Genomic DNA, 16782 nt, shown 5'->3' with positions numbered 1-16782 from the left:
TTCTTCAGACTCAAAAGTCTGTGGTTTCTCCACTTGAGTTTTAAGACTCCCTACATAGTGCCAATTGTGATATGTTCATAGGCTAAAAACCGTAAGGCAGAAACAATTAATTCTGGTCATTTTTTCAAGGGTCAGCTCTTCTTTAGAATAAGCCTGCTCTAGTTCACTTTCCAGGATCTCTAGGTGGTTTTTGTTTCATTTGTATTTCTGCCCCAGTTTGTAACTGTGATTGTGAGAGAATCAAATCTCACAGGGTCGTATTTGTCCATACTAGAAGCTGATTCCCGTGTCTTAAGTTGCAGACATACCTAGTTTATAAATCCTTAAACTTGTGAAAAGTTCTAACATTTTAGAAAACAAACTATATTCTTTTATACCAAAATGAACTTTTAAAATACTTTGTTGTTGTTCTTTTTATTCTAGACTTCTAATTCTATAATAGATAATGTTCCTGAGAAAGAGCCCAGACCAAAAAGAGACACAGATGTGACTTCTGAAAGTGACTATGGAAACAGAAAAGAATGTAGTAAGAAAACGTCTCGAAGATCAAAAATCCCCTATTATTCCAAAACTATTCAGACTATTAAACACCACAGTAAAAACAGCAGTACTTTTATAAGGTACTTCTTTTAGTTCTAGAAATTCAGATAAGACACACAGACGTTTATACTCCCAACTCCTTCCTTAAAGCTGCCTCGTGGTCTTATTTTTTTTTACTTTCCTAATGTCAAAGATTCGACTTTTCAGCCTTGCCAGCTCAGGTTTGGTCAGTATATTCATATAAATTTACATAAAAGGATCTCTTTATGCTAGACTGTCATTACCCAAGTTGTAAAAATTATAAGTGTCATACATTTCTTTGGGTTATTAACTGTGTTTTTTATTTGCAGTTGTAATCGTAAAATGAAACCACCTTTCCTTAAAGAATTATATATAAGTTCGTCTTTGCCAAACAATAGTACATTAGAAGAATCAGAAAACCAGAAAACTGAAATAATGAAATTAAACAATGATGGTTCAGAAGATGGCACTTACCGGGTATGATTTAAGAGATTTAAGAAAAATTGAATATGAATAATCTTAGTTTTAAATACAAGTTAACCCCAGAAAAATAATGCATGTTTTTTTGAGCACAAAATATTTTATTGAGGGGATGAAGTTGGGTTATTCTCCCTGTCCTGATTTCCAGATTTTGTGTAATGTCACTACTTTTATAATTTTTAAAGGAATGCAAATTACACATTTTAGATGAGATTTTAATGAAATCATTTTGCCATATGCTTCAGAAGGAGAAAATAGGTCTAAAATTTCAAATTCTTCCTAAAACAGTGATTCCTAACTTAGGAGTCTTAGAGTGTTTTAAGTATCTAAAGAAATCTATAGTCTTCCCAGAGAAACTTTCTTAGAGAAACTCATTAAGTATTTGAGTAATATTTTGAAAATAATTTCACGGTTTTCATGGACTCTTTTGAAACCCAGTTTTGGACACATGGTTTCCAGATTTAGAGTTATTTAGGAATTTTTAGTACAGATTGCTTTATAATTTTTACCTTCTTTCCCTTATTTTACTTGTGAACAACTGGTTATACTTTTCATTGTATAGTACACTTTACTTCCAATATTATGTTGTTGGTTTTATACTCTTGTTCTCAGTTATAAAGGCCTTAGTATTTAGAAAATAGTAATAGTCGTTATGACAGTAATAATAGCAGTTAACATTTATTGAAGGTTTTGCAGGTGGTGCTAGTGGTAAAGAACCTGCCTGCAAGTAACAGATGCTGGTTGATCCCTGGGTCAGGAAGATCCCCTGGAGGAGGGCATGGCAACCCACTCCAGTATTTCTTGCCTGGAGAATCCCAAGGAGAGGAGCCTAGCAGGTTATAGTCCATAGGGTCACAAAGAGTCAGACACGACTGAAGTGACTTACACACACTCACACATTCATTGAGTGGTTATTTATGCCAGACACTATTCTGCATGCTTTACTTCCATCTTTTGTTTAATTCTCACCATAGCCCTTTGAGTTAGATACTTTTATTCCCGTATTATAAATGAAAAAATTGAGGCAGTGAGAGGCTACGTAACTTTTCTGAGTTCACAGAACAAATATATTGGTGTATTTTTTAGGCACTTGTCGAGGAACTAGATGAAGAGAGAGAGAAGAGATGGAAAGCTGAACAAACTGAAAAGAAGCTTATGGATTATATTGATGAACTGCATAAACATGCGGTTGAAAAAAAAGATATTCATAGCCAGGCTCTTCTTACTACAGACAGGTAAGGGAAAAGTCTGTACACCTAAGTTTATCTCGTAGGACAAAAAAGTGCTAAACTTGGAACTGGAATGCCTTCAACTAGCTGCAGTATGATCGAAAACTACGCATGTGGTTTTAGTTTGAATTGAACTAGTTTTATTTAAAGCCTTCTGGCTTTATCAGCTTTTTATATAAACAGAGGATTCAGGATATTAATTTGAGCCCTCAAGGTGGAAAATGTCAGATAGATAAAGTATTTCAAGTGAAAAACAGGAAAAGCATAGAGCAGGGATTGGCAGACTTGTTCTGTCAGTGACAGGGTTTGGCATACTTTTTCTATAGGTTTTCTGGGTCATAATCAGTCTCTGTGTGCTATTCTCCACAATGGACTCTGGTATCAGATAACCCAAGTTTCTTAATTCTAATGTTCTTATGCAGTCTTATTTCATTTCCCATTTTATCTTTTTTTTTCTATGTTGTATTATGTAATACAAGAATGTCTTATTCTGATATGTGAGAATACCACACAGTTTTTTGAAATGACAATAACTTTTTTCTTTGGTTTTCTGTAGGCAATTATTTCTAAAGTTATGCTTTCTCTCAAAAGGTTAAAGGTTTTGTCCATGGAGTTCTTTTGATTTTTATCTCTTCTGACCCTTGAACAAGCACTAGATTTCTAGACTTGGTATTTGCCAGCAAACAGGCATTAGGAAGTTGCTCTCGGTTCCATTTCCTACCTACGTATACAGTAGATAATTCCCTTTCTACAGTCTTCATTGATTAGTAAGTTTGTATACATGGGCCCCAGCCTAATTCCCAGATTCTGTTTATACATATAACTAGTAAAGTTTGTGGTCCTGATGTGGTATTTTCTAGCAGATTCTCTCATTCTTTGTACCTATGGAATATAAGGAAAATTGCAATACACACCATGTGTTCTATGGAAACCTCTGTAATTAGGCAAACTATGATGCTTTATGCTATTACTAGACAATCCACCACTTACCCATCAACTTCTTACCTTATATGTTTTGGAAGTTGCTATTCCTGATAGAATAAGATGCTGGACAAAGGTAACAACAGAATGGGTAAGTAACAGTCCTGTAACCACTTAGAAGAAACAGCACTTTTATTTGCAAGAGGTGCACAGGTAGCCAGCATTGTTTAATGATAGATACATACAGACTGTGTGACTTGATGAGTCACAATCAGACAGTGAAAGAGAGGGATTTATCTTCCTTTTTCATTTAGTTCCCTTTGCTTATTACTGAAATTCCTCCCAGATTTTAGCATTGTGTTTTCTCTTGTTTAGAGTCATTTGTAGATGCATCTTTGTTTTTCTCTGCTTTGTAAATATTATCTGCTGCTGCTGCGAAGTCACATCAGTCATGTCCGACTCTGTGCAACACCACAGACGGCAGCCCACCAGGCTCCCGTCCCTGGGATTCTCCAGGCAAGATCACTGGAGTGGGTTGCCATTCCCATTTCCAGTGAATGACAGTGAAAAGTGAAAGTGAAGTCACTCAGTCGTGTCTGACTCTTAGCGACCCCATGGACTGTAGCCTACCAGGCTCCTCCATCCATGGGATTTCCCAGGCAAGAGTACTGGAGTGGGGCCATTGCCTTCGTGGAATATTAAAGGAAGCTGTGTCTGGGATTGCGAGCCAGTTTCTGTTTTGATTGGAAAGCTTTGGACATGCCTCGTCTTTATCCTTCTTTAACCTCTGTTGTTGTGTCATGTTTCCCGTGTTACATGTTCATTGTTCTCTTGAAAATTTAGCTTCAGTCTGTTCTGGTTCATCTATCCCCCAGAATGGGTTTTGGAGATCAGATCCTCACCAGTCTTCATATTCCCTTATGTGGCTTGGTAGGGACTCTGTATTCTTCATACCTATACAGGGTCTGACATTTAGGTACCAAGCTATGAGTACATATTATCTCAAAAACTGAATCTTCTCTATTGCTTCAAGTCCCTAAGGTGTATCTGACTCTTTGTGACCCCATGGACTATAGCCCATCAGGCTCCTCTGTCCATGGGATTTCCCAGGCAAGAATACTGGAGTGGGTTGCCATTTGCTTCTCCAGGGCATCTTCCCAACCCAAGGATCAATTCATGTCTCCTGCATTGGCAGGTGGGTTCTTCATCACTGAGCCACCTGAGAAGCCAAATCTTTGATCTGTCTCTACTGTGCTTTTAATGGCAAGCCGCTTCAGTATTCTTGCCTTGAGAATCCCATGAACAGTATGAAAAGGCAAAAAGATATGACACTGAAAAGATGAGCTCCCCAGGTCAGTAGGTGCCAATATGCTACTGGAGATCAGTGGAGGAATAACTCCAGAAAGACTGAAGGGATGGAGACAAAGTGAAAACAACACCCAGTTGTGGATATGACTGGTGATGGAAGTAAAGTCCAATGCTGTAAAGAGCAATATTGCATAGGAACCTGGAATGTTGGGTCCATGAATCAAGGTAAATTGGAAGTGGTCAAACAGGAGATGGCAAGAGTGAATATTGACATGTTAAGAATCAGTCAACTAACATGATTAGGGTTAGGGTTAGGGTTGGAATGGGAAAATTTAATTCAGATGACCCTTATATCTACTACTGTGGGCAAGAATCCCTTAGAAGAAATGGAGTAGCCCTCATAGTCAACAAAAGACTCTGAAATGCAGTATTGGGTGCAATCTCAAGAATGACAGAACGATCTCTGTTCATTTCCAAGGCAGACCATTCAATATCACAGTAATCCAAGTCTGCCCCAGCCATTAATGCTAAAGAAGCTAAAGTTGAACGGTTTTATGAAGATCTATAAAACCTAGAACTTACATACAAAAAAGATGTCCTTTTCATCATAGGGGACTGGAATGCAAAAGTTGGAAGGCAAGAAACACCTGGAGTAACAGGCAAATTTGACCTTGGAGTACAAAATGAAGCAGGGCAAAGGCTAATACAGTTTTGCCAAGAGAACGCACTGGTCATAGCAAACACCCACTTCCAACAACATAAGAGAAGACTCTACACATGGACATCACCAGATGGTCAACACCGAAATCAGATTGATTATATTCTTTGAAGCCAAAGATGGAGAAGCTCTATACATTCAGCAAAAACAAGACTGGGAGCTGATTGTGGCTCAGATCATGAACTTCTTATTGTCAAATTCAGGCTTAAATTGAAGAAAGTAGGGAAAATCACTAGACCATACAGGTATGACCTAAATCAAATATCTTATGATTTTACAGTGGAAGTGACAAATACAGTCAAAGGATTAGATCTGATAGACAGAGTGCCTGAAGGACTATGGATGGAGGTTCATGACATTGTACAGGAGGCAGTGATCAAGTCCATCCCCAAGAAAAAGTAATGCAAAAAAGCAAAATGGTTGTCTCAGGAGGCCTTACAAATAGCTGAAAAAGAAGAGAAGCTAAAGGAAAAGGAGAAAAGGAAAGATATACCCATTTGAATACAGAGTTCCAAAGAATAGCAAGGAAAGACAAGAAAGCCTTCTTGGGTGATCAATGCAAAGAAATAGAGGAAAGCAATAGAATGGGAAAGACTGGAGATCTCGTCAAGAAAATTAGAGATACCCAGGGAACGTTTCATGCAAAGATGGGCTCAATAAAGGACAGAAATGGTATGGACCTAACTGAAGCACAAGATATTAAGAAGAGGTGGCAAGAATACACAGAATAATTATACAAAAAAGATCTTCATGACCCAGACAACCATGATGGTGTGATCACTCACCTAGCACCAGACATCCTGGAATGTGAAGTCAAGTGGGCCTTAGGAAGCATCACTACGAACAAAGCTGGTGAAGGTGATGGAATTCCAGCTGAGATATTTTCAAATCCTAAAAGATGATGCTATGAAAGTGCTGCACTTACTATGCCAGCGAATTTGGAAAACTCAGCAGTGGCCACAGGACTGGAAAAGGTCAGTTTTCATTCCAATCCCTAAGAAAGGCAATGCCAAAGAATGTTCAAACTACTGCACAATTGCACTCATCTCACACACTAGCAAAGTAATGCTCAAAATTCTCTTAAGTCATGCTTCAACAGTATGTGAACCGCGAACTTCCAGACGTTCAAGCTGGTTTTAGAAAAGGCAGAGGAACTAGAGATCAAATTGCCAACCTTCGTTGGATCATAGAAAATGCAAGAGAATTCCAGAACACCATCTGCTTCTGCTTTATTGTATAACCAAAGCCTTTGTGTAAATCACAACAAACTGGAAATTTCTTAAAAGGATCGAAATACCAGACCACCTGACCTGCCTCCTGAGAAATCTGTATGCAGGTCAAGAAGTAACAGTTAGAACCAGACATGTAACAGCAGACTGGTTCCAAATCGGGAAAGGAGTACGTAAAGGCCGTATATTGTCACTCTGCTTATTTAACTTATATGCAGACTATATCATGCGTAATGCCTGGCTGGATAAAGCACAAGCCAGAATTAAGATTGCCGAGAGAAGTATCAGTAACGTCAGATACGCAGACGACACCACCCTTATGGCAGAAATTGAAGATGAACTGAAGAGCCTCTTGATGAAAGTGAAAGAGGAGAGTGAAAAAGTTGACTTAAAACTCAACATACAAAAAACAAAGATCATGGCATCTGGCCCCATCACTTCATGGCAGATAGGTGGGGAAACAGTGGAAACAGTGAGAGACTTTATTTTCTTGGGCTCCAGAATCACTGGAGATGGTGACTGCAGCCATGAAATTAAAAGACGCTTGCTTCTTGTAAGAAAAACTGTGACCAACCTAGACAGCATATTAAAAAGCAGAGGCATTACTTTACCAACAAAGATCCGTCTAGTCAAATCTTTGATTTTTCCAGTAGTCATGTATGGATGTGAGAGTTGGATCATAAAGAAAGCTGCTGCTGCTGCTGCTGCTGCAGCATTGCTTCAGTCGTGTCCGACTCTGTGCAACCCCACAGATGGCAGCCCACCAGGCTCCGCCATCCCTGGGATTCTCCAGGCAAGAACGCTGCAGTGGGTTGCCATTTCCTTCTCCAGTGAATGAGAGTGAAAAGTTAAAGTGAAGTCGCTCAGTTGTGTCTGACTGTTCGCAACCCCATGGACTGCAGCCTACCAGGCTCCTCCGTCCATGGGATTTTCCAGGCAAGAGTACTGGAGTTGCCACTGCCTTCTCCAAAAGAAAGCTGAGCGTGGACGAATTTGAACTTGGTGCTTGGAGAAGACTTTTGCTTTTAAACTGTGGTGGTGTTGGAGAAGATTCTTGTGAGTCTCTTGGATTGCAAGATCCAGCCAATCAATCCTCATGGAAATTTAGGATTTCCAGTGAATATTCATTGGAAGGACTGATGCTGAAGCTGAAACTCCAATACTTGGGGCACCTGATGTGAAGAACTGACTCATCTGAAAAGACCCTGCTGCTGGGAAAGATTGAAGGCAGAAGGAGAAGGGGACAACAGAGGATGAGATGGCTGGATGGCATCACTGACTCCATGCACATGGGTTTGTGGACTCCGGGCATTGGTGATGGACAGGGAGGCCTGGCGTGCTACAGTCCATGGGTCACAAAGAGTTGGACATGGCTGAGCGACTGAACTGGACTGATGCCTTTAATACCTAATCTATACACTTCCACATCTCTTATCTATTATCCAGGCCTTCTTGATTAACAGATTGTACATCTAATCATCTACTAAAAATTTCTTGTCTGCATTGCTTTAAGTTCCTAAGATCAACATATTGCTAGGTCAACTTTTCCTGCTCCCTTATTTTATATTCCTTGTTCTAATAAATGACGTTTCATATCGTCAGCCACCAAAGCTGGAAATTTCAGAATCATTTTTTTGCTTCCTTCCTCTTTCTCAGACTTCATAACCAGTAGGCATTGATACCCTCTTCATTCTACTTAAAAGGTGTTGAACCATCTTCTCTCTGTCCCCAAACTGTTGGATCAGTTTAGGCCCTTACCTCCTGCTCAGAGGATTACTCTAATTCTTTTTATTTGTAGCTTCTCTGCCCCTTCCACCATATATGTCACAGACTAAAGTCTAATATTCTCTCATATAACGTACCAAACTGGAGTTGAAAGACCAGTCTGGAGACCACTCTCAAAGGCAAGAAGAGAGATACTAAGAACAAAAATTGGAGCAGTGACTCTCGTGTAGGAGTTGATAGGTACAGGGATTTTTCTCAATTATGACTTGGAAATTACACACTGGAGTGGCTGCCTGGCTCAGACATTCCTTCATGAGGCTCTGTCTTTGCTATTCATTGTCCCCTTTTCAAACACTCCTATTGTGTCATGAACTGCCTCTCTGCCTATAATATTGGTCAAGAGAGAACCCCTGAACTACGATGGGTAAAGGTAAACCTTAGTCATGGCCACAGTGACTGGTGCATGAAGCGAGCATATGAACCAGATTGGAATAACCGGGGCTTTTCCCAGAACTCAGTTCAAAGTTGAGCTAGAGAAAAGTAATCTCTTCTGTTTGGTTCTCACTGCTGTCAGAACATGAGTCTAGAGATGATTGTAGCCTTCCCTGTCTCCCCTGAGTGCATTATAAAAAACATGCCATGGGAAGAATTCAGACCAGCCTGTAGGGAATCAGAGAGACCTTATGGTGTTCATATTCTTTTTTTCAGTGGTCCCTCAGAATAGTGCCATCCCTGCCTCTGAATTGGTTAGTTATATGTTTCACTAAACTCTCCTTTCTTCCTAAAACTGAGAATTTTCAGTCAAAAGACTCTGAGTAACACCAAGCTAGTATAATACTAGGATGTAATACTTAATGTCTAGGGAAGATGCAGGAAGGTCAGAGTTGCTTCTCTTCTGTAGCTTTATAAATGGATGTCTGTCCTCTGCCAGATGTTAAGCTCCTTGAAGGCCAGGCTGTATCTTAATTATCTTACTTGCTTTTAAGCCCACATCTAGCACAATGCCTGAAACAAATAAGGTGCTTTTAAGTTTTGCTGTCAAATAGTAAAGTTCACAAAAGATAAAGATTCATTAATTTATGTAAAATGTTTGCCCTTTGACACAATGCTAGTTTCACAGATCAGGGGTATGGCATACTGTTTTTCAGCTATTTTTTACTCTAAGGAGAGTTTGGAAGATACTTCAAATCTTCCTCTCTTCTGTGTTCCTACCTACAAATCTTCCTCTCTACTTCTTCTCTAAGCTTAGTGTTTAGTACAGTTTTCATCTTTTTCATATGTATAGTATACTTAAAATGTGATTTATGCTTTAGGCTAAAAGAAGTTATTGTTAAAGAGAGAAATTCCAAGCTGCAGCTGGAAATTATGGTTCACAGACTTCAAAATGAAATTAAAAAATTAACTATTGAATTAATTAAAGCAAGAGATCAACAAGATGATCACATTAGACACCTGAGAACCCTGGAAAAAGCACTGGAGAAAATGGAGAGGCAGAAGGGGCAGCAGCAAGCCGCACAGGTACGCTCTGCCCGCTGCGCTCCCACGGGTTACACGCTCACGGCGTCTCTCCTGGAACACGCTACGCCATCATACGCAGACAGAGATGTTAGGTTGGATGCAAAAATTACACGTGCCAGTCATTTAACCTGCGGAATTATTTCTTGAAGTAAGGCCGCCAGCATTCACAAAGCAGTTATAAGAAGAGTTGGTGGATATACTGCTAGTTGTTAGGCTTGTGTTTTATTAGAGCCAGTTTTTAAATGACTCCTTGGGGGTGTTTGAAGGCTTTTAAGTTTTGTGTTTTCTGAATAGAAATTTTTTTAAGGTTCATAGTGCAAATAAGATTTAATGCTAATATGTTTGATGCTTCTGCATATGTGCTGAGTCACTTCAGTTGTGTCGAACTCTTTGTGATCCTGTGGAGTGTAGCCCACCAGGTTCCACTGTCCATAGGATTCTCCAGGCAAGAATACTGGAGTGGGCTGCCTTGCCCTCCTCTAGGGGACCTTCGTGAGCTGGGGATTGAACCCGCGTCTCCTATGCCTCCTGCATTAGCAGGTGGGTTCCTTACCACTGGCACCGCCTGGGAAGCCCTTGATGCTTCTAAGACTTAGCTTTATGTAACCACACATTATTTAGTTAATTTTGGAAGTCAGCTTAGTCACTAGGTCCTATTACTTAGAAGACACTTTTCTGTGGGTAACTGACATTAAAATAGAAACAGAGGAGATGATCTAAATACTGTAATTGTGTGTATTTTACTCAGATGCGTCTTATCCAAGAGGTGGAACTCAAAGCTGCCGCTGCTGATAGAGAAATAAACTTACTTAGGACTTCTCTCCATCAGGAAAAGGAACAGGTGCAACAGCTTCATGAACTGCTTGCATTGAAAGAAAAAGAGCACCGGTGAGTGAAATATGTATATATCAGGAAAATACGGACATTTAAAAACAAGAAAAGTCACTTGGTTCTCTCTGCCCCTCCCCCCAGAACTAGACAGTGATTCAGCAATGGTGAAGTCTGACAGAATTAGCTTATGAAAAATGACATGTTTATGTATCCTTTAGAATCAGTCTTATTGTAAGAACTTGTAACGTAGAAACAAATCACTGACTTTGTTAAGGTTGAAGTATGGATTTATAGCAGTGAAGCTCATTTTACGTTTCTCTAAGCCCAACCAAAAGTTGATCATTATAATATAGAGAAAACTGTTTTAATTGACTTCCAAGTAACTACTTGTTAAATTATCAGTCTACTTTATTCCTTTGAAGCAGGATTCAGCAGACTTTTTCCTGTGGAGGTCCAGATGGAAAATAATTCAGGCTTTTCAGGTCATGCCTAACTGTCTCTTTGTAGCCCAAAAGTAACCATAGACAATGTGTAAGCAAATGGATGTGCTGTGTTCTAATAAAAGTTTTATTTCCCCACAAGAAGGGTACCAGGCCAGATTTGGTCCAAGGGCTGTAGTTTTGCCCAGTAAACTGTATTTCTGTATATTAAAGACTCAAGCAACATGGAAGATGCAGTGAAGCAGAACCTGACTCCTGTGAATACACCCAAGGCTATTAGAGACCGTACAGTGACTGTGAGCTGTCTCAGTGAAGCCAAGACTTGGCATAATCCCTGTCACCACTGAATGAACAGTCAGATAAAGCTCATGTTCTTTCTGCAGCTACCATCGTGTCCCTAGTTTTGGGTTTGAAAGTAAGGAGCTGATCTTTAACAACAGGGAATATAGAATATTTAGTACTTAAAGGCCTTTAAAGTTTTTCTTTCCATGTAAACAGCACCCTGTGTTTTTTATTTGTTTTTCATTCCAGGAAAGACATTGAAACAAGGGAGTTTTTTAGTGAAGCTGAGTTCCAGGAAGCCTTAGCTAAAGAAATTGCTAAAGAAGAGAGAAAGCATGAGCAAGTTATAAAAGAATATCAAGACAAAATTGATGCATTAAATCAACAGTATATGGATTTAGAAAATGAATTCCGTATTGCTTTAACTGTTGAAGCCAAAAGATTTAAAGATGTAAGAACTGGCCTCTAGCTTTTTATTGAAAACAGAATCAGCAAGTTATGATTTGATAAGAGGACTACATTTTAGAATTCTAGCTCTATTTGCATGCTGCCTATAGGATCTTAAGCAAATTACTTAGGTTCTTAGAGCCTTATTTCTTCACATAAATAATAGCTAATCTTCAGTGCTGTTGCCAAAGCTAAGTGACGTTATAAATGGTCAAGTAAAGAGCACTCAAATAGGAATTAGGAAACCTGCATTCTCTATTATTGAGTACTATAGAGCAGGGGTCAGCAAATTAAAGTCTCTGGGCTATTTTTGGCCCATTACCTGTTTATGTAGAGTTTTATGAGAACAGAGCCATGCTCACTTGTTTACACAGTGTCTGGCTGCTTTTGTGTCAAAATAGCAGGATCCAGACCTTAAAACATAAACACTATGGCCTGGCTGACCTGCGAAGCCAGTTATCTGTGAATTTCATTCTATTGCTAAAACTCAGATACTAAAAATGAAAAAAGTAAGCTGTTTCCAAAATCAGATATTTTCTAAATATTCTGAGAACTGCTATTTATAATGCAATTTTAAAATATAGGTTAAAGATGGTTTTGAAAATGTTGCAACTGAATTAGCAAAGAGCAAGCATGCTCTTGTTTGGGCTCAACGAAAAGAAAATGAGTCTTCCTCTTTAATTAAAGACCTAACCTGTATGGTGAAGGAACAAAAAACAAAACTTGCAGAAGTTTCTAAATTGAAACAGGAAACAGCAGCAAATTTACAGGTAAGACACTGTGCCATTATATTTCCTTTTTAACTTTTATGTCATTTTTTCAAGTATATTGTGATAATTTTAGGAAGTATACAGTTGTGAACTAGATAACACTAAGTATATTTTTATGTGTGTGAAGACTGATATAATTAGGAGATAAACCATGGCTGCCCAGGTTGTACTACTTACACTAAAGTCGTATTTAAGTAAGTAAGTGAGTTAATTTTAAGAAGTGTGCTAAGTAAACAGATACTAGTTTTACAGTGATACAGATGGTTGAAGTTTGGAAAATACCTAAGGAATTATTGATGTTAATTCTGTGGTAGTGGACATCTTTACGTACTAATATACCTACATTGACACTGACATGGAAGTCGCTCAGTCGTGTCCGACTCTTTGCAACCCCATGGACTGTAGCCTACAAGGCTCCTCCGTCCATGGAATTTTCCAGGCAAGAGTACTGGAGTGGGTTGCCATTTCCTCCAGGAGATCTTCCCGACCCAGGGATCGAACCCAGGTCTCCAGCATTGTAGGCAGACGCTTTACCGTCTGAGCCACCAGGAAGTCACTAATATACCTAACTATAATACTTTTTAATTACTTTATTTCTGTTGTCTCAGTTTTAAATATTAGTGATATTTTGCTCAAAAGGACTCACTTTATATGTGTCCTTTAGACTGTTGATGTAAATCCTTGGTGAGAAATTTTGAGTAATACATGTGTAGTTGCTTTTTTAAAATATTAAATAAAATTCAGAGTTTTTACAGAAATAGCCTCTTAAAATTTGACTTTTTATTTAATGACCTACATTTATTTTTAGTCAATAAAATTAAAGCATTTTCTATGTAAAATTTAGGAACATTACTTTGTTATTTGCTTAAGTAACATTTTTTCTCACTATAAAATACAGAAAGAAAATAAGTACTTAAATATAATAATTACTTTGCATTCTTTTCAATGTTTTTTGGTGGTATACAGAATCAAATCAACACACTTGAAATTTTAATTGAAGATGACAAGCAGAAGAGTATTCAAATAGAACTTCTCAAGCAGGAAAAAATGCAGCTTATTTCCGAGCTAGCTGCCAAGGAGTCGCTAATTTATGGTTTAAGGACAGAAAGAAAAGTATGGGGACATGAGTTGGCACTACAGGGTAAAATTCTTAAATTTTCAAAAAATAGCCCATTCTGCTCATCCTGCAAACCAGTGTATTAGAAAAGGGAGAGTTAATTCTTAGACATCCCAGGAAAGAAGGTAACGCTTTATACTGAAGGGTAACTAGTCATTGGTCAGTCAGAAAGGAATGAAATTATACTAAGGAATTGAGAAGGAGTTTATTACACCCATTTTATAGTTATAGCTCTGATATTTTGCTGTCTCTGGTTTTCTTCCCAGTGTAATTTGGTTACGTTTCTGAACAGGTATACCTTTATGATGCTATAGCTGAATAAGTTATTGAAAACAATTCTTTCTTATCTAGTGATTTTAAATTGTTTGTACATATGCAGCATTCATTTTTTTGCTAACAAGATAAATGTTAGCAATATTTATCTTGTTACATGTGGAGAAATGTGAAATCATTTATGAATAAAAACCATTTTAGGTTCAGGTAAACTTACCCTTAGTCTCATTCCCTTTCCAGTAACCATAAAGCAAGAGATACACACTTTTAAGATATACACTTAAGTTTTAAGGCATTCATGGAGACTTTATAAATTATGAATAGTAGATGTTGGCCTAAATGGAACATTGCTTATTTGACCATTCCATGTAGGAATCTATAATATAATTGCAAATTAATTTTGTTTGTATGGACAGCATAACATGACCCATTAAATATTTTGTGACTCAGTTACTTGTTCACAAAAGTAGCTGCTTGCATGGTTACTGTGGTTTTATGTTCTCAAACACCCACAGTTTTTAAAAGGTCCGTTTCTTCTCTTTCCACTTTATATTATGCTGTTACATATTTTGTTTCTTTATTCAGCTTCTTTTATTCATTATATCATACACTGTAAAATGAGATTCTCGTTAAAAACAAATCTCTTAAGGTCTTCTTAAGGTTTTTACTTTGATGTTTGTTTCTTAGGATCTTCTCTAGTCCAAAATCATGGGAGAGTAGAGGCTCAGCTTGAAAGTCTGTGTAGGGAGAATGAATGTCTGCGAAAAGCAAGTGAGCGTGACAGCGACACAATAAGAATCAAATGTAAAATCATAGACGACCAAACTGAAACCATTGGAAAATTAAAAGAAGTAAGTTTGACATTTTATTTTAGGAAAAGCTCATAGGGAAAGTGTGAAAATGTGTGGATCAAAGTACCTAATAAATATTTGTCTCAATGAATCCTAACTGTTGTGGAATTTAAGACATACTATTGTGTTTTTTAAATAATGTTTGCCACTTTGCTTTTAAAAGTTATATATAACATTTATTAACTTGAAATTACTTTTACCTCAGAATTTTATGGAGGGTGTTATTATGGCCCTCGGAAAGATCCCCTGGAGAAGGAAATGGCAACCCACTCCAGTATTCTTGCCTGGAGAATGCTATGGACGGAAAAGCCTAGTAGGTTAACAGTCCATGGGGTCGCAAGAGTTGGACACAACTGAGCGACTTCACCTTCACCTTCAAAGTAATTAAAACTAGCGTCCATAATGGGTGGTTGTTGCTCTTCAGTTGCTGAGTCATGTCCAGCTCTTTGCGACCCCGTGTACTGCTGCATACCAGGCTTCCCTGGGCTTGGTGGCGGTTGGAGTTCTGCACACTCAGCAAGGACCAGCAGTGGGACGTGCAGGGCGCCAGACATGGTTGTCTCGCCACGTGGGGTGGCGGCAGGGCCTATCCCTGCTAGTCAGAGCCTGAGAAAGCACGGTCCACTGGAGGAGGACATGGCAAACCACCTCAGTGGTCTTGCCTTCAGTTCAGGTCAGTCGCTCAATTGTGTCTGACTCTTTGCGACCCCACGAATCGCAGCACGCCAGGCCTCCCTGTCCATCACCAACTCCCGGAGTTCACTCAAACTCACATCAGTCGAGTCAGTGATGCCATCCAGCTATCTCATCCTCTGTCGTCCCCTTCTCCTCCTGCCCCCAATACCTGCCAGCATCAGTCTTTTCCAGTGAGTCAGCTCTTAGCATGAGGTGGCCAACGTACTGGAGCTTCAGCTTTAGCATCATTCCTTCCAAAGAACACCCAGGGCTGATGTCCTTCAGAATGGACTGGTTGGATCTCCTTGCAGTCCAAGAGACTCTCAAGAGTCTTCTCCAACATCACAGTTCAAAAGCATCAGTTCTTGCCTTCAGAGCCCCATAGAGGGTTAGGAATCAAACAAAGGTAGCATTTTTATTTAAACTGCACTGTTTAGTATCTCCCAGTATTGCTAAATCAGTTCTCAGAATTCTCTATGACAAAACCTTGTTGTTATTCAGTCACCCAGTCGTGTCCCACTCTTTGCAACTCCATGGACTTCAGCATGCCATGAATAGAATGCAAAAGATGATCAGTGCTTATTTCCAAGAGACTGATTTTACCCTCTTTAATATGGCCTGTCTTAGAAAATGAACAGGATCTCTTGTTTCAAAGTATATTACATGAAAATTCCCAGAAAATATTCTGAAAGTTACCCTGAACTCCAAAATTTGAATCAAATTTGAACTCCAAAATTTTCTTCTGAAGATTATCTTCAAGGTGTTAAAAAATATAGCCTAAGAAAAGAGATTTTAAGAAACTTCTTAATGGGATTATCACCCACAAAGTTAGGAACTCATTCTCTTTTTCATTTTTTTTAAGGAACTCATTCTTTAATTATAACCACCTAAGATTTGATTTTTCCCCCCTTAGTCATTATTAAGACACACGACTTCATCAAGTACAGAAAATAAAGAAACATTATCACCATGTTGTTATATCCATAATTAGATTTAGACTATGAATGTTTGAACTGTGATTTTTGGTTTAAAAAAGTTTTCAGGTTTTCAACTCATCATTTTTCTTTCTTTTCACAATTTAGTACATTTACTTTTAAAGACCATAGTATCAACCTCAAAGATAACGAGCATTAATGGTGCATCCCAGCTCATTATAGAACGTACAGAGATAACTAGGTATAATTTCTTATAGCAATAAATTCACCATGTGCTCAGTTGCTCAGTCGTGTCTGACTTTTTACAACCCCATGCACTGTAGCCCACCAGGCTCCTTTGTGGGATTCTCCAGGCAAGAATACTGGAGTGGGTTGCCATTTCCTCTTCCAGGGATCTTCCCAACCCAGGTATCAAACCTGTGTCTCCTGCATTAGCAGGAGGATTCTTTAGCACTGAGCCACCAGGGAAGCC

At 38.7% G+C, this 16782-nt stretch overlaps 1 protein-coding gene across 1 annotated transcript in view; it reads left to right on the top strand.

Annotated features, from left to right (window-relative positions):
* LRRCC1 (leucine rich repeat and coiled-coil centrosomal protein 1) overlaps positions 1 to 16782 on the top strand; it is a 46010-nt gene that overhangs the window by 17737 nt on the left and 11491 nt on the right. The window contains exons 7-15 of the mRNA XM_069600694.1: positions 424 to 620; positions 891 to 1038; positions 2128 to 2276; positions 9485 to 9689; positions 10438 to 10577; positions 11492 to 11693; positions 12274 to 12459; positions 13426 to 13600; positions 14537 to 14700. Of these exons, the coding sequence (XP_069456795.1) occupies positions 424 to 620; positions 891 to 1038; positions 2128 to 2276; positions 9485 to 9689; positions 10438 to 10577; positions 11492 to 11693; positions 12274 to 12459; positions 13426 to 13600; positions 14537 to 14700 (1566 nt within the window). The remainder of the gene's footprint in view (positions 1 to 423; positions 621 to 890; positions 1039 to 2127; positions 2277 to 9484; positions 9690 to 10437; positions 10578 to 11491; positions 11694 to 12273; positions 12460 to 13425; positions 13601 to 14536; positions 14701 to 16782) is intronic.

The sequence above is a fragment of the Ovis canadensis genome, chromosome 9 (assembly GCF_042477335.2).
Source record: "Ovis canadensis isolate MfBH-ARS-UI-01 breed Bighorn chromosome 9, ARS-UI_OviCan_v2, whole genome shotgun sequence".
NCBI classification, from domain to species: Eukaryota; Metazoa; Chordata; class Mammalia; order Artiodactyla; family Bovidae; genus Ovis; species Ovis canadensis.
Note: the sequence above shows the minus strand (reverse complement) of the source record. Positions and strands in the feature narration are given on the sequence as shown.